We start from the raw sequence: 27728 nt of genomic DNA, 5'->3' as shown, positions 1-27728 counted from the left end.
GAGGCAGGCGAAAGGTTTTCCACTAAATACAGTACATATGCTATGGTATGTAAACTTTGTGACATCTATTTTACATCTTTTTTTTAACTTGTTCTAGATTCATGAGATTGTTTTTTAAAAAGTCAATTGAGATATAATGAAATGTTGCTATATCAATAGTCAACATCTATTTTGACAAAAATTACTGATTTTCAAATGTGTGGGAAAACATTTTAAGGGGGTGTGTGTGTGTGTGTGTGTGATCATTGAATTTCATTCTACAAAAAAAAAAAATCACTCATTCTTGGAGTAGGCAGTAACATAATTAGCCACTAAGAACAATCTACAATATTCTCTTATGCTTTAAATATATGAAAGTGACTTTAATAATGATTATTTGACAATGTAAGTCTTCATTTATGTTTTTATATTTTTCCTTTTACATAAAATGTTACATTTTGTTTATGCTAAATGGTAATTTTACTCATTTTATTTTGCTAGATCCAAACCTGTTGCTTTCTCTTTAGTGTTCTATATGCAAAGCCTGTAACATAATCAAAATGTAGTTTAAGTACCTATTTGTATGTGATGTGCCAGTAGTTACAATTTCAAAGTAAGATAAACATATGTCCCCAAACATACTTCCCCAAATCCTTGCACCTGGGACAGAATGTACTCTTAACATCGACCAAAAGGGGCTTATAAATACTCTGTGGTTGTGCCTTAAAACTGAACACAACATAGGCACATCCACTAACATTATTTATAAAAGTATCAAAAACATAGTGGATCATATTTTGGAGATTAACAGTCACTGTTAACATGGTAGACTGTCAAGTGGTAGAAGATTTTCCTTATTTAGCATGATAAAATTTACAAACTTTTGTTCAGAAGATGAAATTTTAGAAGACTTTTGAAGGAAGTTGTAATAATGTGTCCTTAATGAAACTCTGAGAGAAGAATGTTTTCAAGTGTCAGGGAGAAATGTATAAGTTTCAAAGGGGAACCATAAGTAGGTAAATGGAATCAAGAAAGTTGGGATAGGATTAACATGTATGAGGAGGGCAGCAATTAGGGAGAAGATATATTGAGAGATGTTATAAAACATTTTTATTTTGTCTCAATGGGGAACCAGTTCAGATTTACTGGAGAGGCATAGTGTTCTACTGATTTGGGTGGTCACAGAGGGTGGAGTGTGCAGTCATACAGAGCAGATTGCAGGGAACATAGTGCAGGGGAAGACAAGAGAAGATGGTAGGAGTTAGCATCCCTTGGCCTCTTTCTGATGGGCACACCATCACTGGAATATTAACATTAACAAAACTAAAACATTATCAGGCAGCATTATGGTATAGTAGAAAGAATATGCTTGAGTTATCTAACCTTTCCTCAGGCCCCTTGCTGTGTGGCCTTGGGTTGAGTACTTAACCTCTCTGAGTTTCCCATTTCTAAAATGAAGATAGCGTGTACCTGAGGTGTTTTGAGAGTTAAATGAGTTAAAATGCTTTAGAACGGCCTGGCATGGTGGCTCATGCCTGTAATCCCAGCACTTTGGGAGGCCGAGGCAGGCAGATCATGAGGTCAGGAGATTGAGACCATCCTGGCTATGGTGAAACCCCATCTCTACGAAAACAAAGTACAAAAAATTAGCCGGGCGTGGTGGTGGGTGCCTGTAGTCCCAGCTACTCAGGAGGCTGAGGTAGGAGAATGGCATGAACCCAGGAGGCGGAGCTTGCAGTGAGCTGAAATCGCACCACTGCACTCCAGCCTAGGCAACAGAACGAGACTCCATCTCAAAAAAAAAAAAAGAAAAGAAAAGAGAAAAAAGCTTTAGAACAATGCCTGATGCATACATGTTTTAGATGTTCTATTAATATCAAATCGAAACTATGAAGTATAGCATTGCCCTGCTTCTGGAATCATATCTTAGATTAAAAATCTGAGTTACTAGATTAAAAGCTCTCCATCAATTGACATTCATTTACCAACTGCTACAATAACAATTAGCTTTTCAGCATTACATGCATTTGTAGCTTAAGGCATTCCTCAGTCCAGATGCTCCTTTAGGAGTGAAAAAACTTCAAGTGGGTGCATCACTATAGGAAATTAAAAGAAGAAAGGAGAAAGGAAGAAGATATGGATGTTGTTCTCAAAAAAATATCTACTGGGAAGAAAAAAAATGCCTGGCACATAGTAGGGGCTTAATTAACACTGGTTGACTGAATGATGAATAAGTAAGACTAGTATATCCACATATATAAATTTTTATAAATTTAACCAATCCTTTATGTATAGTATACATGTATTAATGAAACTTTCAGTAATATTTGGATGGATACTGTTCTGAATCATTAGGGTTTAAAAGTCCCCCCAAAAACATGAGATTGATATAGAATTGATGTTTCTTCCCCAAATGATATATTGAAACTACCTTTTTTTCTGATTCAGCATAGCTTAGTTATCTGTGACAACTGAAGATAAAGGAGAAGGATGAGGCTGGGTATGGTGGCTCATGCCTATAATCCCAGTAGGAGGCCAAGGCGGGCGGATCACTTGAGGTCAGGAGTTCGAGACCAGCCTGGCCAACATAGTGAAAACCCCGATCTCTACTAAAAATACAAAAAAAATTTAGCCAGGCTAGGTGGCAGGCATCCGTAATCCCAGCTAATTGGGAGGCTGAGGCACGAGAATTGCTTGAATCCGGGAGGTGGAGATTGCAGTAAACTGAGATTGTGCCACTGCACTCCAGTCTGGGTGCCAGAGCAAAAACCATCTCAAAAAAAAAAAAAAAGAGAAGGACGAGGCAAGATACGACTGATAAATAAAACCTAGAGCTAGTCTCTAAACTTTTCCCCTACTCTAGGGGTATATGGAAAACAATGAAATATTGGGGGGAAATATACATCTATACACTTTTTTTTACAGCATCCTACAATGTTATTAGCAAACCTCCTTTGCTTTAAAGTACATGGTGGGCTGGGCAAAGTGGCTCACACCTGTAATCCCAACACTTTTGGAGGCTGAGGCGGGAGTTCACTTGAGTCCATATAGCCTGGGCAACATAACAAGACCCATCTGTACAAAAATGTTAAAATATTAAGATAGTCATGGTGGCATGCCTGTAGTCCTACCTACTCAGGAGGCTGAGGTGGGAGAACCACTTGAGCCTAAGAGTTCGAGGCTGCTGTGAGCCATGATCACCCCATTACTGTCTGGGTAACAGAGCAAAACCCTATCTCTAAAAAATAAAATAAAAGTGTCTCCTAAAATGGTGGTTGAAGGAGATTATTAATGATAATGACAAAGCAAACTGTTCTACTTTAATTCCTTTTTTAGGGAACTAAAACCATCAAATGGTTTAAGTAGTATTTGAAGAGAAAAGAAATGTTGTTCATGAAGATAGTCACAGAAAATATTGGAAACTGCTTTAGAATATAAATTTGGCAAACTGAAGCAAAATGAAGAAAACTGTTAACTATTGTTTCACAACGTTTGTGTGTCTATATTGCAGGTAATGCTTTGTCAGTTTGAGCAAATCTGAGGTCTGTGCTAAATATAACAGTGATGAAATCTGTACCTCTTGAAAATCCCTTCTAAATCCTCTGAAAACCTTCTTCTCTCCAAAAAGAAGGATATGTATTGAGTGATAGAAATAAAGAGGAAAAAATTGTATAGAATTGCACTGTCAATTTGTTCAGTTTGCTTGATCCTGCGTTTGTTTTGAAAGTTGTATTTGTGGTATGGTTGTTTTTACTAATATTTTATATTTTTGGATTTGGGCTGTAGCATTTCATCATCAGTGTTTCTCCCCCTGTGTTTTTTAGAAATTGGATGCTAGAGAATTTAAAAGGAGAATAATAATTTTTAATAGATATTTCTACCTTTATTTTCTACCCCCAGCAAGAAAGAATATTTCCCACAAAATTCTGTTGTGTTTTTTTTTCCTACTAAAAATACCCTATTATTTTAATGGTAACTTGATGTATACGGTATTTGGCATAATAAAGATGAAACAAATAATCACTACAATACTAAAATCTAATCTGTTTGCCAAGGGTTGGTGAGAAGATTTTATCAGTTACGTTTAACCTAGGACAATATATCCTGTTTTATAATTTGTTGTTTTCTCTTGTGACACTATATAATTTAAAAAAAAAAAAGAGAGAGAAGCTTAGGCCTCATTGGTATCTGGAGCAGTTGAGTCCTTACCTGTTTGTCTGCTTTGTGATTGGCTAAAAGCTGTTGCTAAGCTTGTGTTTTTGTTCTTAGGGAAAGTTAAAAGTTGAGTGTGACCTATTTGAACTGCATCCTGCTGCTTTTGACTCTGCTTTGCTCTTTCCCCTGATCCACATACTTTTTTCTGGCATCTTTTGAGTTTAGATTTTTAAAAACCCACTTATGTATAAATTTAGTGTGCAGTATTTGAAGATTGTAACATTTTAATGTGTATTTGTGATCTACAAACTACTGTAGTTTAATTTTTAAAATCTAATTGAATACTTGAAAGTTGAATTTATTGACATAAAGCAAGTTCTAATTGTAGAAAGCAAATGCATTTTAAAACCTGCCTATTATAAATACTAAAAATTATTTGGATATCAATAATATCTTTGTTAATAAGAACAAATCCAAACTATTTCACTTAATTTTTTTCAATTGAAATGTAATATGAAAATAGTTATTAGGTCAAATTTTTATGATTTAGGATAAAGACTGTTGCTCATACTGGCATGTATGTCACTAAAGGATAAGAGTGACTTTATTTATGTGTTCTTGAAGAAGGCTGAAAAGATTGATAATGCTTTCGGTTATAGACCAGACCCAGGACAGGCTAAATGAAAGTTACATTGTGAAAGTGAGTTTGGTCTGTAATTCAGTAGACAAACATGAACTGTTGTAGTTCCAACAGCTTTTTCTCGTTAAGGCTGTATTTGGCATTGATGAGAATAAGACTTTGAACTAGATTCCCCCAAACACTCTGCTGGAACCGGTAGAAACGATTGGAGCATTCTCTGAACCTTAAAGCCTGACCCAAGTCTTGGGTGAGTGATGTGTAGAGAGCCACAGACTAGCTTGGATCCTCCAAACCTAATGTGAGTTCCAGGATACAGATCATGAGAGGGTGTGTGTGTGTGTGTGTGTGTGTGTGTGTGTGTGTAAAAAATGTGTTTTAATTTCTTTGTCAGTTTAGTCTTTAATAAAACAATATTATCAGAATTCTGATGTATATAGTATCTAAAACTGTAAAAGTGTTTTATCAATAAATTATTTAAATTCAAATAAGAAAATTATCAAATTAGTGAAAACACAGGGGCTATTTTATATTTTCAGAAAATTTGAAATTAAAGGGTTATGAATGATGGTTGCAATATTTATATATTTTCTTGTATGCATAATATCAAGAAAATCTAGATTCACACAGGTAAGTGCTTTTCTGGGTTTTTGAAAATATCTTTATACTTTCATTTTTTATTGTGCTCTATATGTTCAGAGAAACTTCTCTGGTAATGAACTATAGAAGTCATCCCTGAAATTATAGACTTAGATAAATGGTTTTGAGTGAAAACTTTTTAAATAGTTCACCTTGCATTCTCAAGATACTCTGTAGTTAAACTGATCCAGAAGCTTGAACAAAAAAGTGAAAAGAATGGTTGATTTCAAACAACTACTTGCATTCTTTATTATAAATATAAAAGTTAAAACAATAAGCACCAAAATGTACAATATCCACTAAAACTAAGGAATCATGATGGGATGTGCAATCTATTCCTTCGACCTTACAAAATTGACAGTTACACCCTTTCAGGAGCATGTACCAAGCAAACGTGCCTGAGCTTCTCCTGGCATCTTTAAAGCCAAATATCCACTTGCTGTAGCAGTTCACTCACTACTGTAGTTTTACTTGAGCTGATGTAGACAGGCATGAGTATTTTAAAAGACTGGAACACATAAACTATACCCCTCCTAATCACTGACACATTTATACATGTATGAGAATGTTCAAATGTGCTCACACAGATGGTGGGAGATAAATTATTTAATAACTGAATTATTAGTGGCAACAAATTGTTGTGGCAGTCTTCCAATGAATTTAATGTTGATATACATTTGTAGGTTACTTTGAAAAAGAAAGTTCAAATCTAATATTTTATAATATCTCTAAAGTATGTGTAAGGAATGGATTTTAAGAAATATAATTTGAAAACTGGTAATATACAAGAAAGTCCAGAGCAGGAAGGGGCCAGGTTCTAGTTAGCTGAAAGCATGTAACTGTATAAAATCAGGAATTATATTTTTGCTATTTCTTCTTCTTATTTTTTTCTATAGAAAGAGACAGGGTTCTCGCTATGTTGCCCAGGCTAGTCTCAAACTCCTGGCCTCAAATGATCCTCCCACCTCAGCCTCCCAAAGTGCTGAGATTACAGGCATTGAGCCACTGTGCCTAGCCAGGAATTATATTAAAAGATTAGAACTTTAGAGTTGAAATAAAGTTTGAGAGATCATTAAGTTCAGTTGCCCTTCATTTTAAATTTAAAGGGATTACAACTAGAGAGGTTTTCAGGCTTTTTTTTTTCTTTGCAAAGATAATAAACTAGATGACCCTCCATTTAATGCTTCCTAACAGAATCCCAAGCTATCTACTAATCTGTATGATTTATGTAAGTGGTTAAGTCTAACCTTAAATCCTAATCTCAAATTAAGAGATTTCTGCTTGTTCATATGATTTAAGAAATGCATATATTTGGGCCGGGCACGGTGGCTCACACCTGTAATCCCAGCACTTTGGGAGGCCAAGGCGGGCAGATCACGAGGTCAGGAGATTGAGACCATCCTGGCTAACACGGTGAAACCCCATCTCTACTAAAAGTACAAAAAATTAGTGAGGTGTGGTGGCAGGCGCCTGTAGTCCCAGCTGCTCGGGAGGCTGAGGCAGGAATGGTGTGAACCCAGGAGGCGGAGCTTGCAGTGAACCAAGATCGTGCCACTGCACTCCAGCCTGGGTGACAGAGCTAGACTCCATCTCAAAAAAATAAATAAATAAAACAAAAATTTTAAAAAAAAGAAAAAAGAAATGCATATATTTGACATTTAGTAAATATTTACAAATAATGAATGAATGCTAAATGCTTACATAGTATCAAGTTTTCTGTTAATTGGTAAAGTAATAGTATTATTTTACCAATGTAAACTTATATGAACATATATTTTAAAAATTAGACTCATAACAAATTAAGAATGTTACGTTCTCCAATTTGTATCATCTGAAAAAAATACTATTTTAGTATTTCTGAGTTATTGGCCAGAAAATAAAAACGCAAAAATTAAGAAGATCATATTCTTTATTACTATAAGCAAAATGATCTTGAATTCCATTCAAATCTGAATTCCTGTAAAAAGCATACATTTTTAAGTGGTACTATATTTTTTATTTTTTGAGAGTATGTTTTAGCAAAACAGAAATAAGCAAATATAAACATTTTTATTTGATGAACTATAGTCCCCTAAATGTATCTATGCCCTTTGGGTAAAGGGGAAAATGGCCCACAGAGTGAGAATTTGGGAGAGCAGAAGAACAGACAGGAAAGTTCAGTGAACAGCATTTTATTTTTAAAATACATAATAACCTCCTAGTAGTCTCCAGATGTGGCCTTGTACTTGTGCTCAGGTTAAGAATCTACAACTTGATACCCTCTTGGAAAGCAAGAGACCTCCGAAGGAGGCAGAAAAAGAAGGTGGTTTAAAGGATTATAGGACCTACAACTAAAGATCATCAAAAAGGAACTGAGTAGGAGTTCTTCACACTGTGCAAGAAAAGCACACATTGCAGAATTCTATTCACCATTTGGTAGTAAAAATCATAGGGTAGGGAGGCATGGATAGGGAAGGCAGGATAGCTGTTATAAACAAAAAACAACTGGATTTTAAAACTTTAGAATATTGTCATTTGTTTCTTTGAATAAAAATTATCTTTAGTATAAACAAAGCATTTAAAATTCAGTCATGATTAAGCTAATGACTCATTAATATGCATTTAGCCCAAACGTTTTGACCACGGGTAAAAATCCTATGGTTAAATAGGATTAGTTCAGTTCCATCAAGTCTGTGGGTTCAGGATAAGTTAAATATATTAGGTTTAGTTTTAATCTATTTTGAATGGATAATTTTTAGTATTATGCCTGGCTAATTCCTTGTATTTAAAATTATAGGTTACATACTAAACCAGTTCTTGGCCTGTGCCCACAAATAGAAGCACTATGATCATTTCATGTGTTCACATTGTTTAGGTACAGATGAAATCCAGCCCCTCAGAAACTGTTAGAAAAATTATACGACGCAGAGTATATTCAGTCTGAGAAATATTTTCTACTTGCATATATTTAGTATCTTTTGTTGCCTTTTTTTGAGTTTGCATATTTCCTTCTCCTTCTTTAAAACCTTCAGTAGCACCTAGTAACATATAGCTTAAAGTCCTAACTGTCCATTTCCCCCTCACATTCACCTTTTTCATAGACCTCATAGTATTCTAAATTAAACCCATTCCTTCTTACTTAACTCAGTGATGATGCTGAAAAGTAGCCTCTAAACATTGTAATATGTCTGCATGAATTCTCCCACTTAATTTTTATATTTCAACAGACACTTTATTTTCTATCACTTCACCTTGGATAGACCTAAGGATTATTTAAAGCCAAACTTGGTTACAAAATGTTCCATAATCTTGTCAAACAATGGTATCTTGTCAGACACAGGAAGTGTCTGACTTGTAAGTACATGCCTGACTTAACAAGTGATCCATAGATGCCTCTGTCAGACCCTGTATAGCTGCTTACCTGGTAGTGCAGGAGAGCAGTCACAGAAATATCAAAGAAAAATCAAAGGAGCTTGGATATCATATGATTTAAGAAATGCATATATTTGGGCCAGGCACGGTGGCTCACACCTGTAATCCCAAGGAGTTCCAAGGAGATATCTGTGAGTTCCAAGGAGAAGTAGAGAGATTCTGAAAGACAGTGCTTAGCAGAGCCGAACCCAGTAAAAGCTGATTCCCTCACAGAGCCAGCCTGCCTGCCTATAAATAGGCAGGTTTTGTGGCCCCTAAGCCTCAAAAATGTTTACCTGAAGAGTGAACTTGAAATTCATTATTAGGCTTTCAATTAAGCTTAAATAATTGTTTTAATGGAAACATCTCCTCAAAGTTCATTCATTCGATACATAATTTTTGAGGGTCTCCTCAAAAATTTGAGGGTCTCCTAGTGTACAGGGCACTAGGACATTGGAAATACAGCAGTAAACAAAAAAGACAAACATTCTGATTTTATGGAGCTTACATCCTATCGAGACAAACTAAATAAATAAATGGGAGATACCAGTAACTTACAAAATTAGTGTGATTAGTTTAAGAAGCCTGCTTTCTTCCTAAAACCTACCACTTTTTGAGAAATGGGGGTCATGTGAGGAACATGTAGGAGGTTGGGTAGATTCAGATGAGATATGTAGTGAAGAGGCTTTGGGTAGCACGAGGCCACCAAAGGCCCAGAAAGAGACAGAGAGGAGTGACAGAGAGAAATATGGAGGATAGAAGCTCTCAAAACCCAAGATCACCCATTCCATGATTTCTTAAAAAAAAAAAAGAAAAAAGAAAAAAAAAATTCACCCTGAGTAAAAGTAAGGGAGATAAATTTTTCTTTCCTCCTACCCTCTTTTCTTGCCTCCAGAATCAAGAACTTAGGTGAATACACAGTTATCAAAATTTTAAATATATATTCAGTAAAAGCAGCAACCTCATATAGTGACTGCTGCTTTGGATTCTGACAGACCTGAGTTCCAATTCCAGGCTGAATTTTACAAGTTTTGTAACTGGTCAAGTTGCCCATACTTTTAGTTTCTATGTCACAAATTTGTAAAATAAAAATAATTACATCTGCTTTATACATGTAAAGGGTTAAGTGTCTGATACACAGGAGTTAACAAATTAGTGGTCTTATTATTACCAGCCTAGAACACCTGACCATTATTTAACACATTGTTTCTTTAGGGGTAAAAGCAACTTTTTAATTTAAAAGCACTGACACTTCTTGGAATAATAACTATTTACAAATATTGGTGATGCCTCATATTTCTAAATAGCTATGTAGAAAGTTAAAACACTGTACATTTCTAAAAGAAGAAACCCTAAATGAGAGGAAAATACCAAAGACTTGTCAACATTCTTGCTCCTTTAAAGTGATATAATTCTAAAAATGGAAGAACTGAAAAAAAAAAAAAAGTATAGAGCAAATAAGAGGATCAGTTTAAAGTTCAGTGCTAAAAGGATCTTAATGTACCCAAAACATGATGTTGAAAAGGGAAAAAGTGCTTAGCAGACAAGCTATGTAGATAAAAACAGGAAGATATGAGCTGGAGGAGAAAAATCTAGACAAAATTAGTAAGCAGAAGTAGTCTTATAAACCAGCATTTGTTCTAAATGAAACGTTTTAAATGACAATAGGGGATTTTTCAAGAATGCTTAAACCACGTAAATCTAACAACTCCCACTCCCACTCTTAAAGGAGTTCTTTGGTTTAATGGCTAAAACCATCACTCTATGTTTTCTAACCAATTACTGCATTAAGTATAATTCTGATTCCAATGAGGAGATGTGCAAATCTATAGTACAGGGTTTAACATGTGGTCCATAAAAGTATGATTATGCCTTTTAGCCTAATTACTGCTTTTTCTACTAAAATATATCTATTCCTTGTCATGAATTGATTATAGTTTCTAAAGACCTAATGAGTTCAGGGAAGCCACTTGATCGGGAAAGCAGATGATTTGAGATTTGTCTCCTAAATTTCAAAAACAAGAGTTTGAGGCATGATTGCCTCCCTCAAGGAACTTACTACCATACTGGAGAGACAAAATCCACTGTCATCTTCTACACTTCTCTCCCTTCCCATTGTTCCGAAGACTGCCCTCTTGCCTTGCCAAAATTGCCTCAGCAGCCTTTCTAACTAACTCATCTCCTTGCCCCCAGTTTTGCCCCTTCCAATATATTTTTCTAAACCTTAGCTGACATGCAAATCTGATGTCACTCTATAGTTTAGAACTTTTAGTAACTCCACAGTACCCTTAAGAATGAAATCCGTATTCTTTAATGAAGCTTAACAATCTTTCGTTAGTGTTTATCTTTTTTTTTTTTTTTTTCCTTTCCTGTTGCCAGGCTGGAGTGCAATGGTGCAATCTCGGCTCATCATAACCTCTGCCTCCCAGGTTCAAGCAATTCTCCTGCCCCAGCCTCCCGAGTAGCCGGGACTACAGGCGCGCGCCACCACGCCCAGCTAATTTTTTTGTATTTTCAGTAGAGACGGGGTTTCATCATGTTGGCCAGGATGGTTTCGATCTCCTGACCTTGTGATCAAGGGAGGCCCGCCTTGGCCTCCCAAAGTGCTGGAATTACAGGCGTAGGCCACCACGCCCGGCCTACTGTTTATCTTTTACCTAAACTCCTTCTGTTAACTCTCCTTACCCTCTTTTCCACACCCATTGAGCTTCCTGTATTCTGCTTCCCTAATGGATCACTCTCTCCTTTTTCTGGGCCTCTGCATATGCTAGATCTTTTACTTAGAACTTTGTGTCTATTCTCCCAAACTCTCCCCCAAATTTTCTTTCCGAGGCCTCCCTACTAATACTCTTCAGCTGTAGCTCAGGTATCTTTTTCCTTCAGGAAGCCTATCTTGAACCACCATTCCAAGTGCAGACTCCCTAATGTTTCATAGTTCTCTGTTAAAATCAAGTCATTTTACACTACTCTGCTTTTACACAGATTATCAGCTTGCTCTTGAGAAAAATAAGGTTGAGTGCATCACTGCTAAGGACAGATGTAGAGGCCATGAACCTCACTTTGATACAGTGCAGTAAGTTGACCAAAATCTTTTTAAAAGAAAGGAAATATTTCAGAATTACTATTACTTCTTGGATTAAATGTCAAGATTCTTCCTAAAAGAAATATCAACATGAAGTGTTTAAATAGCAGACTTTGTAAGGTAGCTCTGGCCTATACTGACAACCTGTGGTAAATATCAAAAACACAGCCCTTTGTAATCACTGTTCTGTGTTCAGGATGTTCATCTTTTCAGCAGATGTTTATTGCATTCCTGTATGTGCTCAGCCCTAGAGGTTGAGAGGAGAAGCACCTTCAGGACATCTGGCCTACCTTCGAAATCCTTAGAAAATACTTTTTATTGAGTGGTTTAAAACAAAACATTTCAAAAGTTAAATCTGCACAATGATAGTTGCTGGTTAATTAATATATTTGTTGGACTGGGTATGGTGGCTCACACCTGTAATCCCAGCACTTTGGGAGGCAAAGGCAGGAAAATTGCTTGAGTCCAGGAATTTGAGACCAGCCTGGACAACATAATGAGACCCTATCTCTACAAAAAATTTAAAAAGTAGTCGGGTGTGGTGGCCTCTGTCTGTAGTGCCAGCTACTCAGGAGGCAAGGTGGGAGGATCACTTGAGCCCTGGAAGTCAAGGCTGCAGGGAACGTGAACCAGGATAATGCCACTGCACTCATCCTGGCTGACAGAGCGAGACTCTGTCTCGAAAAAAAATTTTAAAAATGCATTTGTTGGAACTCTTGGTTACTGTAAATTTATTTGGAGGCAACCTTTTTATGTTGGAGAATAGAGTGACTAATTCACTCTAGTGCTCTACAGCAGAGAACAAGAAATTAGTACTCTTTGAGGAATTTAGGTCAGTCTTTATAGAGACCATAAAGGAATCCTGACGTTTAATGGCGTGAAGGTTCTCCATAAACCACTAAATTAGAATATTAAATTAAAATTATTTTTTTCTTTTTAGTTTCAACAAATAATTTGAAACTATCTGGGGGAAAAAGGAATCCTAATTGGAGCTTCCTATACAATTTCAGTATATCTGAAATATTTCTTCAATAAATATTTATCAAGCACTAAGTATCAGACTACTGTATGTATGCAGTTTGCAGTTTTCACTTGCATTTACTTATTTTAAGCCACTTTTGATTTACCTGAATGCATGCTTTTCCCTTGCCTCTCATTAGAAAATGGAAAGATAAGCATTCCTCATTTTACAAATGTCATAACTAAGATTATGCCCTACTAGACAACTAAAACTGTGATTCCTTCAGAAATAAAATCATACCTCAATTCTTCTAGAACCAGTCATGATTTTTCACATACTTCTACATAACTAGCTTTTGTAGCTCACAATCCCATACATCAAGTGCGTTTATGTTTCCAAGTCATTCATTTACAACCCATTTATTTCTCAGCGTATGTCATATTGCTGCAAATTGGATGATGTACTGGGTTTGTTTTGTTTTTGTATTTGCTTACAGCTGAGTGGGCATTTGATCATACTGTTTTTGTGGCTGTGCTCAGTGGATGAGAGTTTGGAAGCCTCTGTAGCCTTTTCTTCTATATCGACATTAACTCAACATTGCTTCTTTTGATCAGTAAAAAATATTTTGGGTGCTTTAGCTATATTTTAAAAGCAGTATAGAGAACATGTATCATTTATCTTATTAGGAGATAAATAAAAAGTAACCATTTTGACATGCCACTTTAAACATGATAGTTGAAGAGCTAAAAGAGTAACTTAGTCTTCACTGAGACACTGTAGCGTCACTTCTAAGACTGAAACTTATTTTCATTTATGAGTCCTGTTCTGTGGCCATCATTACTGCTATGAATTCCACTTATTTCCTTGTCAGAATGTTCCAACATTTTTTGTTTTTTAACCTGAGCACTTAAGCTTTGAAAACAGCATAAACATGCAAAAAGAGATCTAATTTAGGAATTTATTTATTTTAAAGAGAGAGAATAGAGTTATGTAAAGAAATAGTACTGACATAGGACTGTGGGGATCTGGATTCTGGGCCCAACAATGTTGTTTTTCTCCTTTGTAACCTGTATTTTCCCAAGTTCCTCATCCGATTTCAGAGATTGAAATTCTGTCTTTATAACCCAGGGAGGGCACTTATGAAGGAATACTAGAAATTTTAAAGGCTTCGAATATACTTGAGAGGAAAAAGACAAATCAAAGATAGGCTGCCAAGGTTTATTATCTCTGTAGGGGAGTGATATTTATAGCTTTTACGTAGCTTACCAAAATGAATTTTGCATTGATTATAAGCCAAGGTCCCGTACATGTTGCTGCATTCTGCCGCCCATTTAGCGTCGTTTGGGCATAATGGGAAAGGAAGAAGGGAAATTTCAATAGTTTATCGAATTTACAGAGAACTTCATTACTCCTGGTGCTGTCAGGGTCAGTCTCGAGGTTGGCTGCTGTTTGGCTCTAGGTAAATGGCCGAGCGGGGGTGCAGCGGGCAGATTCCCCTGTCCCTGAAGCCCGAAGACTCGTGCTGCACCTTCCTGACAGTGCACGCTCACCTCGCTGCTTTCCAGAGCCCATTCCGTACCTGAGAATTAGCAGTTGGTGGGGGACCTGGGCCCCCGAGGTGATTTTCACCTCGTCGCCTCAGACGGCCAGCTCCTCACCTCCGCGCCGGGGGGCGGGGCTTTGCGGAGTCGTGGGCCCGCATTGGCTTGCGTGGCCGCCAGGGTGGTGAAGTGACGGGCGCGGGGCGGGGCCGCGCGGCTTGTTTGTCGGCGCCGCCCCGCCCCCCGCCGTCCGTGCTGACTGAGGCGCTGCAGCCCAGAACCGCGGCCGGCTTCCCAGCCCTCGCCGCCTCCGTGCGTCCGCGGCCGTCCCCGCGCCGACATGCGCCTGGCCACCGCCGCGAACGAGGCGTACACGGCTCCGCTGGCGGTCTCGGAGCTGCTGGGCTGCAAGCAGTGCGGCGGGGGCCGCGACCACGACGAGGTACCTGGGCGAGGGGCTGAGCGGGCGGCTGGGTACCTGGGCGGGTGAGCACCCGGCCGAACTGCCCGGTGCAACACGGAGGTCACGTCACCTCCTCACAGTCGCTGCCGGTCAGCATCCGAAAACGCTCCCCAGGTAGGGCGGGCGGGCGCCCGGGGAGCAGCGTCCCGGCCCTCCCGCGCCCTTCGGGGAAGGGGTTGCCTGCGGTGGGTGGGAGACTGGCGCACCGTGAGTCGTCCCTGGGCAAGAAGATGCTAAGCTGGGAGAGACTGCGACCCCGGTCATGTAAATGAAAGTCTCCAAAACGTAAATAATAATGTCGTCTGGACAAGTCTCCACAAGTCAGAAACCCAACAGACCTCAGTCTGAGGGTGAAACAGCCTGTGGATATGGCCCCTCGATGTCTTGTCAAAACAGATTATTTAGCCACCTTCACCCCCTTTGCCTCCTACTTAACACACACACACAGAGAAAAAAAACACATTTGACTCAGGGAAGAGCTGATGTTGCCTGGAATAAGTGTGTCCTGCAAGCTCTATGACGTTATGCACAGGGTATACTCTTGCGTATTAAGCCATCCCTTTTCTGAATTGGCCTTCAGAAAGAGGTACTTAATTGTAACATTTTGTGTTTTTTCTAAGTGGTTGCAAATAGGAAACCATTTGAAAGTTACTAATGTAACCTTAGGTAAAACTCGAACCTTAAATTTGAATTGAAATCAGATGCTGTGAGAGTATTGCCTTAATTCAAGAAATCTAAATGTGAATTCTTCTCTCTGCAGCTTTGCCCACTAAAATGACGTGGTTTCGTAATTTCTTTAATGGAGTCTATTATCAGTATACTATGTATATTCATAGAAACTTAAATGAAGACACTTTGTCATGAAGGTTGTAAAGCACCAAATATTTTTTCGAGATTTTAACATTTATGGACATATTACATGTTCCTTGTTTACAGATGATAAAACAATCTTTGAAAGTCTCTTACAATATTGCTTTGGAAATTTTACCAAAAGTGAAAACAGTATGAAAGTGTTGAATTAACATTTACAGTTTCTGTTTGCGGGTCATAATAGATCTTTTCTCTTTTTGAGTAGAAGTGAGCCCCAATCATCATGCTTGAATAGATCTGTTATTTCTGCTGATGTTTGTGTGCAGAGTCCTGGTTTTTGCCCAGATCTGGAATTTCTAAAGATAGCCGTGTAAACTAAAAGATAAAGAAATAGATTTTGGCTTGCATATTGTTACAGCACTTATGGGACTGTGTTCAGGAAACCAGGAAACTTTGTATAGTTGTATTTCATTTTTAACACATCCCAACATGTGGGAAGATAAATTAAGAAGGAATGCTTTGTAGGAAAACTATTCACTTTACAAAAAGAATAACACAATTCTTTCAAATAGCTAGCTTCCATAATGCTTTTAAATTAAACACTTTCCCGAAAGGGAACTCCTGAGCAAAGTGTAGGACACAAATATGGCCTAAGTATTACAAATGCAGTAACTTAAAGTAAGTTTTTTTCTAAAATACAGTTCATAGAAGGCAAAAAAAAAAAAAAAAAAAAAAAAGTACCTGGACTTTCAGTATTTCTGAATTACCTATTAGTATTAATGACAATATTAACAATTATTAGTACACTTTGCTATAGTGGGCATATTTCTTTCTAACACTTCTAGATCTCTCAATTTCTATTTAACATTTTTGAATGTCAAAAGCCCAGCACCCAGCTATAGGCAATCTCTCAGAGAAGGGAGAGTGGGATGGGAACTTTCACTTTTTATATAACATATCTTTACCTTCTTGAAATATTTTTCAAAAAACACATGCTGGTTTTGAATTAAAAAAATAAAATTACTGTGAATGTTGTGATAATCACAACAGTGATAGTGTAGTGAGGAAAACAAAATGATTCAAATTATTTGTGTATTTTTACTTCTCAACTAATTTTGCAGGTGGGTAGATACTGTAAGCCAACAATGCTTTCATTTTGCACTTGTCATTCGTTATTTCACTTAAGGATATTGGTATAGATGCATAAATGTATCTCACAAATTTGAAACATCTGACTGGAACAGTTCTTTTCAGTACACAGACATTGATTCGTACAATGATACAATAAATACATAGTCTTTCTGTGGTACTACTGTCAACATTCACTAAGAATTTTCACTCTGAAAATTAGTGTTTTGCATTATACACTGAGGCGACATATCAGAAGTAATATTGTGATGGTGGAAACTGTTGTTGTCTCTTTCAAAGATGGTTATTAGGTTGTTGAGGGGAAAAGTCTCTTAGTTCTCATGTTAGTTTTCCAGCCACACCTTCACATAGAGCCTGTGAGGTTAGTGCTGTGATTAGTATTTACATCTGCTTTTCAGCAAGGCCATTTGTTGGTGGCAGCTCTGCCTCCTAGAATCTGGATTGGCCAAAATTTGTTCAAAGTCTGTAGTTAAGTTTCTTACAGCTACAGATGAAGGAATAATTGAATTAACCTAAATAGGAAGTTATGAAATGTATTTAGTTTGGCTTATGATGACCCCTTCGAACACCTGCAGTGCCTTTTTTGATCAGCATCTACTGGAAAAGAGTTGTAACCAATTTAACATGTGACCAAGAAGTGTTTCAAAAGTGAGTTTTCTAGAAAATGGAAACTTTTTATAAACCAAGAATACTACTGTATAGTAACAGCGGTATCTATAAGAATCTCCAGGGTATCAAGAAGTCTTAAAGAGGCTCAAAAGAGTAATAATGAAAGATACCAACTCTAGAACCAGATGTCATGGATTCAGCCCCCATCTCCACCACTCACTAGTACTGACTAAGCCAGAATATTTGGGTTCAAATCTCAGGGCTTTCCTTGGACACAGGGTGGGGAACATCACACACCGGGGCCTGTCGTGGGGTAGGGGGAGGGGGGAGGGATAGCATTAGGAGATATGCCTAATGTAAATGACAAGTTAATGGATGCAGCACACCAACACGGCACATGTATACATATGTAACAAACCTGCACTTTGTGCACATGTACCCTAGAACTTAAAGTATAATTTTAAAAAATTTTTTTAAAGTTAAAAAAGCTCAGGACTTTCATCAGTTAGTTATGCTAAATGGAGATAATGATAGTACCTGCTTCATAGATTAAGGTAAGGATTAATCTAAGACTCGACTTTTTCATGAATATTGTAGAACACCAAATACTCTTTCTAAACTTTAGTATCATAGACACATGGTCTTTGTTTACAGGTAATATAATTTAAAACAGTGCTCAGCTCATAAATACTTTGTGCTAGCTGCTGCTGCTGCTATTGCTATTCATTATTATGAGCCCTAGTTGCTTTTTCAATGTTATTCAAGAAATAAGCAGAAAACTTAAAGACAATTTGGTTCTCAGATATCATTGACTAGTGTTAGGGTACCAGCCACAGTCTAGAAACCCCACTTTACCCTCTCTTCCTGTGCTACTTCTGAGAAATTAAACAGCCAAATCTGTTAGACCTTATACCTAAAATAAGACTAGAATCTATCATAAAAGACTCACTTTTGTATAATTTGTAAAATATTCTATAGTTTATAATATGATGTAGTTGGGATTGACGGTATTATTATTTTGTCATCATCCCTATTTTACAGATTAGGACTCTTCAATTTGGAGGCTAAGGAAGAAGGGAGACAGTGTTATCAATATGCTCACTAAATTTAGCAATAGGATGGACTTATAAAGACAAGAATTACATAGAATCCTTGCCATAAATATAGGAAATACTCTGTTTCTCAAGCATTCATAGCCACCTTCTTGGAATTGTAAACCTGTGGTTTTATAATAATTTGGCATATAAACTATATATTTGGCAGAGAAATAAAACCAGAATAATATAATTTGTATACCTCTTTGTTTCTAAACCTATGTGCTGTCAATCTGGTCACATTTTTAAAAAGATGACTACCTTTCATGCTGCTAATGTATTTGTAAGATAAAGGCCTAGAAATTGAATCAGTGAGGGTTTTTTCCTGCTTACAGATAACATTTTACATATTATGCACTTTGCTTCTCCTCCCCTCCCCCATTATCATAATATAACTTGAAGAGCTTTTGAAGTCAACTCATGTAGAAGTGCTTCATTCTTTTCTAAAGACTGCATGCTACTCTATTATGGTCATGCTGAACTTTATTGAAACAGCCTTCTATTGATGAACACTGAGATTGTTTTCAGCCTTGTACTATTAGAAACAGTGTTGCAGTGATTATCCTTTTACATATGGCATTTCACAAATGTGAGCACATCTATAGGTTAACACACTTAGGATGGAATTGTTGATTCAAAGGCTATGGGACTTTTTAATTTTGATCACTATTGCAAATTGCCCTTCCTAGAGGTTGTAGTAATATATACTCTATACTCTTTTTTCTCATACTTCAAAACACTCTCATCAGCAGTATACAAACAATTAATGACTGTTTCTCTACCGTCTCTCCAATACAGCCTGTGATCGAACTTTTTGATCTTAAGCAATCTTTTTGGAGGAAGATGGTATCTCAGCATAGTTAACTTGCAGTTGTTTTATCTTTGTCAAGCATTTTATTTTCTTTTCCTTAAACTGTCCATGTTGTTTGCTCATTTTTAAAATAAGATTGTTGGTCGGGCGCGGTGGCTCACACCTGTAATCCCAGCACTTTGGGAGGTCGAGGCGGGCAGATCACAAGGTCAGGAGATCAAGACCATCCTGGCTAACATGGTGAAACTTCATCTCTACTAAAAACACAAAAAATTAGCTGTGTGTGGTGGCACATGCCTGTGGTCCTAGCTACTGGGGAGACGGGAGAATCGCTTGAACCCAGGAGGTAGAGGCTGCAGTGAGCCGAGATCACGCCACTGCACTCCATCCTGGGCGACAGAGCGAGACTCCGTCTCAAAAAAAAAAAAAAAAAAAAAAAAAAAGATTGTTGGGGATTTTCTTATTGATTTATAGTAGTCTTTCTTTAAAATTTAGCCCTTTGTTATTTGAGTGGCAAATATAATTCCTAGCTTTCTGTTTACTTTTGACTTTGTATATATTTATTTTTCCCATGTGAAAGTCTTTATTTTTATGTCATTAAATTTATCAATCTTATATTTTATGACTTTTGGCTTTTGTGGCATTCTTAGGCCTGCTGCACTCCATGAGTGTTTTCTTCTAGTACTGTAATTTTTTTTGCTTGCTTTCTTTCATTTTTTTCTTATATTTAACTCTGATTTATTGTGGGGTAAAGCATGTTCTAGTGTTCCAGCTTCACTTTTTTTCTGAATGGCTATCCAGTTGTCCCAAGATCATTTGTTGAATAATTCATTTTTCCCCATTTGAAATGACACCTTTTCGTATACTAAAGTCCCAAGTCTCTTAGTTATAAAACAGTAATAAACCCTTGAAACAGGCATTTTCCTAAAATACATTTTGTTTATTAAAGACAGTTTTCAAGATTAAAGAAATTAGAGGGGATAAACGTTAATTTTAGCCTTAGTTTTATCCAACAGTTGTTGTTTCAAATGTATGTAATTGGATCAGAAATTCAGCAGTTAGAAAAGCTAAGAGTCATCATTGTATATAAATGGCTGCTATTGGTACCAAAATTATATATTGAATAACAGGGATGTCCTCTGGCATTTATTACAGAATATTAAAATTGAAACAAATACGTGGCCAGACCAGTGAATTAAGTGCCTCCTCTAATGAAGGGTATAATGTTAAAGCATTACTATCTTCAGTGTAAGGATGGAATAACCAAGGAGAAATCACCAACCTCCAGCATAAGATTATTTTATTTAAATATTATTTTATGAATTCTGTTGGCAAATATAGACTACTTTGAATCTTGATTTCTCCTAATAAAGATTATCTGCACTTTTGTCCTTCCTGCTTACTTTTTAAAAGTCTATTCTGCTTTAAAGATTTTCATTTGCTGGGACCAGATTTCTTGGATTGCTGCCACATGTCCTTCTCTCTGTGAATCCACCCATCCCCACTTTTTTCTTTAAAAGGCAGATACCTGGTTTATATCATGAAGAACTTTTAAAAGCAGTAAGGAGAGAGTAGAATTATATGAGTATTTAATTATATATATATAATATATATGAGTGAAGGGGTTAATCTTTAATTGTATAAATTCTAAAAAATTTTTTAAATGACACTAGATAGGACATACCTCAAAACAACAACAGAAAGTTGAAATATATTATTTTGGTTTTGTTTCTGTAAGCACACTATATGGGGAGGGTGAGGGAGGGAAAGGAAACCCTAACAGATTTTCAGTTCTTGTTAACCATACTATACCGTCACATAAGGTACAGGATTCTAGAGTCACTGTGTCAAATGTCAGAAAACTATTTCTCAATTATTTGAGCTTCTCTAAAATATAATATGGGCAAGGTTGATGACATCCTAAAAATAAAAAAAAAACTTAAGGCAAACTTACAAACAAAATGAGTTTCTCTCAAATTATTTAACTACAGAGAAAACATGCCCTGTAATGCTGTCTCTTGTGAATATAGTTTTTATTTTTCGTAAATTTACATTCTGTGAGGTGTTGTTTTAGATGTAATAATAGTTACACTTCTAGTTTAAGACACCTAGGTGGAAGTACTGCTTTTTCATTTTCTGACGACACACAGGGATTGATATTTGGGTTGGTTGAGTTTTAGATGTACAAACACACTGGTCTTATTTTGTATCACTGATGATCCACAGGGTTGGTTGGCTGCTATGTGCTGAACTTTCTGTTCTAGACTTTCTGCCAAGTACTTTATGCAAAACTCTGGTTTTAGTGAAACAGGTTTTATTGTTTTTAGTCAGAGTTGTATTATAAGCTGTTGTTAGCTATGCAATGCTAACAGAAGAGTTGGTATGTATATACAGCCATGAAAACAAACCACCAAAACAAGCCTGTCTCTGTTCAACTGGTGGTTTTTCCCTCCCATTCCTTTAGCCTCAGTTCATTTTGTTTACTGCCAAAGGCCTGAGATGGTGTAATTTTCTTTTCTAGGAACTTGGCATTAGAATTCCTCGACCACTAGGACAGGGACCAAGCAGATTCATCCCAGAAAAGGAGGTATGTTGTTTGTGAAAGTACATAGTGAACTGTATGCTTTTAAGGAAGAGCTTTCATGACCCACATCTTGGCATCTGAAGAACTGTTGGTCAACAACATGTTTTAGTCAGAGTTGGTTGCAGTTAATCATACTTTGGCAGTGAATGTGTGGGAATAAAAAGCTGTTGTACTTGTGTTGATTTCTAGTATTTCATGGTGTATTTTTAACACCCATATTTAATTAAGTAAAGCCAAGATTGGTTTTTGACCAATGATACTCCATCTGCTTATATTTAGATGTTGTTTAGGTGTGCCTATAACCTGAGTTACTTAGTCTTGACCATCTCCACAGGCTGATATCAATGCTAGATTGGATCTTTAATTCTATATACGTGTAAAAGCATCTATGCTTTATTTTTGTAAGGATTGTATGCTATTAGTTAATTTTAGTTCTCCTTAAATTGAGCGAGAGTAGGCAGTTTTGTAAAGAAAGGCTTTAGTGTTTGCAAGCTCTGCAAGTTTGATAATCTAAATCTGCTTCTTTATCTGGATTCTGGCCAACTCTGCAAGCAGCCTATCTAGATGGCCTTTAATGTTCAGCCTTTGTTGTTTATCCCCTACTATATAATATGTAACTGTTTATTCTTCTGTATCTTTCCACCAGTTGAGTTTAAATCTGTAACCCCTCTTTCTTAAGCCAAATTTAATCTGCTTCTAAATGATACTTAGAGTACAGCCCATGTATATTTTCTTCCCTTAACACCAATTTACAATTTCAGTAACCATGGTTTTTCTCTCATTACAGATCCTCCAAGTGGGGAGTGAAGACGCACAGATGCATGCTTTATTTGCAGATTCTTTTGCTGCTTTGGGCCGTTTGGATAACATTACATTAGTGATGGTTTTCCACCCACAATATTTAGAAAGTTTCTTAAAAACTCAACACTATCTACTGCAAATGGATGGGCCGTTACCCCTACATTATCGGCACTACATTGGAATAATGGTTTGTAAACATTCAGTGAAAAATTCTTTTTGCTATTTTTATTAATCTCTTTAAGAGACAGTTAGTGCTTTAAACACAGGGATAAATACTTAGATTATGATGTATAATATGATTCCTGTTACATAGTCTCTGTTTTTCCTATTGTTAAATAAGTATGCTCTCAATTATAACAAAAAGAAACAAGTATTTATACTTGTTCTTTTTCTCATTGCTGAGAACCATTCTTCATTAAGTAAGTAGAACAAAAGTTGTTTCATCATTATAAATAGTTCACATTGGCATAAGTGGTGCTTCCTGTTCAATTTGTAAATAATATTCCATTATTTTATGATTGGCACCTTAATTGAAGTTTCTTCTTAATCGGAAGTTCTGAAAGTATATAGATAAAACGTCTAAAGTTCAAATACTTTAAGCAGATATTTTGTTCTTGGAATATTTATAAGGTTCTTACTGTATTTGAATTTTTAAAATATTTATATAAAAACTGCATTTCTGTAGTTTATGGAAAATTTGAAAACATACTAATAAACTTAATTAGCTCTTTTGCATGTTGTAAATAAAAAATAGTTAGTTCCAGGTTTTAATATTTATAATTAGAATAATCTTTCTGTTTTCTCTGAAGGCTGCGGCAAGACATCAGTGTTCCTACTTAGTGAACCTGCATGTAAATGATTTCCTCCATGTTGGTGGGGACCCCAAGTGGCTCAATGGTTTAGAGAATGCTCCTCAAAAACTACAGAATTTAGGAGAACTTAACAAAGTGCTAGCCCATAGACCTTGGCTTATTACCAAAGAACATATTGAGGTAAGCAGTGGGGTAATCTATCTTGGGAGTCATTTCATACTTTTTTAGAGCAGTTTTAGGATTACAGAAAAATTGTGCAGAAAGTACAGAGAGTTCCTATTTTCTACCCCCTGAGCCTCTTCCCACAGGTGCACATTTTCTTCTGTTACAGCATTTCTGTAGTACATTTGCTGTAATTGATATATTACTAGTAACTCTATAGTTCACATTAGGGTTCAGTCTTTGCATTGTATGGTTCTACACCATACAATGGTGTATTTCAACAAATAATGTCACGCATCCATTACAGTATCATATGGAATAGTTAGTACTCTAAAAATGCCCTGGGTTCCACCTGTTCATCCCTTTCCCTTTCCCCTAAACCCCTGCAACCACTCATCTTTTTATTGTTTCTATATAGTTTTGCCTTTTCCAGAATGCCATACAGTTGGAATCATATAAAAGTATGTAGCTTTTCAGACTGGCTTCTTTCATCTAGTAACATCCATTTAAGGCTTCTTCATGCTTTTTCATGACTTGATAGTTCATTTCTTTTTATCACTGGATAATTCTCTATTGTATGGTTATACCATAGTTTGTTTATCCATTCACCTATTGAAGGATATCTTGGTTGCTGCCAGTTTTGGGCAATTACAGATAAAGCTGCTATAAACATTCATGTATAGGTTTTTTTTTTTTTTTTTGGTCGACAAAAGTTTTCACCTCATTTGGGTAAATAACTAGGAGTGCAATTTATGGGTAACATGGTAAGCGTACGTTTACCTTTGTAAGAAACCGTGAAACTGTCTTCCAAAGTGGTATCAGTTTGCATTCCCACCACCAGTGAAGCAGCATTCCTGTTGGCCCACATCTTTGCCAGCATTGGTGTCAGTGTTTTGGATTTCAGCCATTCTGATAAGTGTGAAGTGGCATCTCATTGTTACGCATCTTTATGTTATGTTTTAAATGTCATGTTAAACTAGTTTGTTCTGGTTCTATTTATTAATAGAGGTAATAAAGTAAAAGTAGATTGATGTTCTCTAAAATTGTCTACCATGCACTATAAATTCTTAAAGATGCATCTTTTGGTCTTATCTATTTTATAGAATAGATACTATTAGATAATTAAAGATATTATCAAGAAGATAAAGATTTGAATATATTAATACAATGCCTATTATATATTGTCAAGTAAGGAAAAATTATACAAGATTGCAAAACAGATAATGAAGCAGAAGTGAAAGAATTGAATAGAAGAATTATAGAATTTATGTATAACTTTTTGATGATTTAGGAGTATTTAATCAAGTTGTTCAAGCCACTATCTTAAAAATTCCTTGAGGAGGCCTTATAATAAAGCACAGGCATTTCAAACAGCAGCTTCTACTTATAAACACAAATTTATTACATTTGCTTTGAGATTTTGAACTAACAACACAGTAATTCATTCATAATCCAGCATCTGAAATACAGTGACCACTTTTAAGCAAAATGCATTCTCTTATATTTTAAGTCAATATTTCAGAAAATCAAAATAATAGTGAATGTCTTAACAGATTATGTTAAGTTGTATTTGTGAATGCATATTTATAAAAACTAGCAAATTCTGGGTTCTACATGTTTCAAATGATAATTTTATACTAGACTTTGTATGGTGACTCATGTTTTCAATAAATTAAATACTGAAATGAACTGTATACTTTTACCACACCCCACTACAAAAATATATTTTTTTTTCCCCCCTAAGGGACTTTTAAAAGCTGAAGAGCACAGCTGGTCCCTTGCGGAATTGGTACATGCAGTAGTTTTACTCACACACTATCATTCTCTTGCCTCGTTCACATTTGGCTGTGGAATCAGTCCAGAAATTCATTGTGATGGTGGCCACACATTCAGACCTCCTTCTGTTAGCAACTACTGCATCTGTGACATTACAAATGGCAATCACAGTGTGGATGAGATGCCGGTCAACTCAGCAGAAAATGTTTCTGTAAGTATTATTTGTCATGAGATTGTCATAAAACTAATCACAATAATTGCTGTTATATTATTTCTTCAATTGGCTTCTTAGAAAAACCCACCCTGTTAAGACTGTGGTGATATTGGGCCCCTATATCGATTCATTCAGTAAGGTTTTATTGACTGCCTCATGCTCATCACTAGTCTAGGTGATATACAAAATTATACAAAAGTGACGTACAAAACTCTAAGACCCTCTAGGAGTTTACACTTAGATAATTTTAGGATCAGGAGCCAACAGCATGTGTCCCATCAGGGCCAAATAATATAGACTGGCTACTACAGTGACATGAAGGAAGGCTGAAAATAGTGTGGCCTAGTGGTGAAGACTTTTTGTGCCAATCACATTCTTCTCTTTTGCACAAAATAAAGCCAGACTTGGCTTCGTAATTTTTTATCTTTCAGAAGATTTAATCAACTTTGATCTAGAAATTTCTCTCTTTAAAATTCTTTTTCATGTTTAACTTTGCACCAATATAGAAGGTGATATCAGGTGAATGTAAATGTGTTAAAATGCTTTCACCTCTATTCCTTATCTTCCTGGCTTTTATATATTCTCAGTTTTGTTACTTCTTTGAAACAGAGCAAGTTCAGTTTTCTATAAGCAAATTTTAATTCCTATATATGATGAATCAGAATCCCCTCCTGCATTCTTTTGCTGTAGCAAAAAAAAGCAGGTGTTTATTTTATGCTTCAAAAATAAATTTTAGAAGCAGTATCACAGCCATCTGAATGCTTTGCATGCATTTTCTGAGTTATATTATCCCTTTGAAATAGATTTGACAGGTTGAATTGCCTTTAACTTACATATTTGACTTCAGGCAAGTTACTGAATCTCAGTTATTTCATATCTAAATAAAAGTAAAACACAAAGTTATTGTGAGGTTTAAATGAAACGTCTCTAAAGAAGTAAAATGCCAAGTACAGCACTGAGCATTTGTGAGGTGCTAAATAAGAGGTAGCATTTACAGATGGTGAAATTAGCACAAGAAATAATAATTTTCCCAAGGTTGATCATAGCACTGTCCTGACACTGCCAAAGACCATCAGTTTCACCATCCTTTGAGCTGCCTAGATTCATGTTATAGGCCTGCATATAGCCACTGATTATTTGTCAAAGCTTGGCAGTCAGAAGAGGATCCAAGAGAGAGTTTTCAGTTGCTAGAATGCTAGGAGATGGATTCTTGTCCTTGCTACCAATCATTTAGTACAAGGCTAAAGAAAAAAGTACTTGATTGTTTCTAGTTCTCCTTCTATTAAAAGAATGAATAGTGAAAGAAGATGATTTTTATTTCTCTAATAGATAAGCTTCCGATTCCCAGGTAAGTTGGATACTTTTAGAAGGTTTATGGCCCACACTGATGACACCTGACAGTGAGCTGAAATGGCTTGTTTTTTAGGTACATATCCAGTATCTGACTCAGCTCTTCAGATACAAATGGTAACAAACAAACAAGAATTTTCCATCCCTCCCAACCCTGGCAACTACTTACTCCTTTTTTTACTGTCCCCATAGTTTTGCCTTTTCCAGAATGTTATATAGTTGGAATCATACAGTATGTAGCCTTTTCAGATTGGCTTCTTTCACTTAGTAATATGCATTTAAACTTCTTCCATGTCTGTTCATGGCTTGATACCTAATTTCTTTTTCGCACCGAATAATTTTTTATTTTCTGGATGTACCAACGTTTCTTTATTCCAGTAGCTACTGAAGGACACGTTGGTTGCTTCTAAGTATTGGTGTATTATTCTGTTCTCATGCTGCTAATAAAGACATACCCAAGACTGGGTAATTTATAAAGGGGAAAAAAAAATTCTTACACAGTTTTAACATTTTAATATTAAAATGAAATGCCGTAATTTTTTTAATCCTAACAACTTTGGCAGATCAGTCAAGGAACAAAGAAACCTACTTTGTTTCGTTTCCCTCTTATTTCAATATAATATCAAGAATTATCTTTCCTAAGAATACTTACAATTTGGGCTCTTTAAGAGGAGAATGGGTAAACAAAATAAATTAGTGAGAGATCATG

General features: G+C 36.2%; 1 protein-coding gene across 3 annotated transcripts in view; it reads left to right on the top strand.

The window, feature by feature from the left end:
* SESN1 (sestrin 1) overlaps positions 1-27728 on the top strand; it is a 118400-nt gene that overhangs the window by 80962 nt on the left and 9710 nt on the right. The window contains exons 1-5 of one of the 3 annotated variants that reach the window (XM_011975950.1): positions 14630-14826; positions 21842-21907; positions 22692-22892; positions 23515-23697; positions 25424-25666. In XM_011975950.1, coding sequence (XP_011831340.1) covers positions 14725-14826; positions 21842-21907; positions 22692-22892; positions 23515-23697; positions 25424-25666 — 795 coding nt within the window. In that variant the 5' untranslated portion in view covers positions 14630-14724. Of the gene's footprint in view, positions 1-14629; positions 14827-15198; positions 15434-21841; positions 21908-22691; positions 22893-23514; positions 23698-25423; positions 25667-27728 lie in introns of those variants that run through there. The other 2 variants (XM_011975951.1, XM_011975949.1) reach the window with 2 other exon arrangements.

This window comes from Mandrillus leucophaeus, unplaced genomic scaffold (assembly GCF_000951045.1).
Source record: "Mandrillus leucophaeus isolate KB7577 unplaced genomic scaffold, Mleu.le_1.0 Scaffold160, whole genome shotgun sequence".
Taxonomy (NCBI): Eukaryota; Metazoa; Chordata; class Mammalia; order Primates; family Cercopithecidae; genus Mandrillus; species Mandrillus leucophaeus.
The sequence above is the reverse complement of the archived record's forward strand: the minus strand, read 5'-3'. Positions and strand labels throughout refer to the sequence as shown.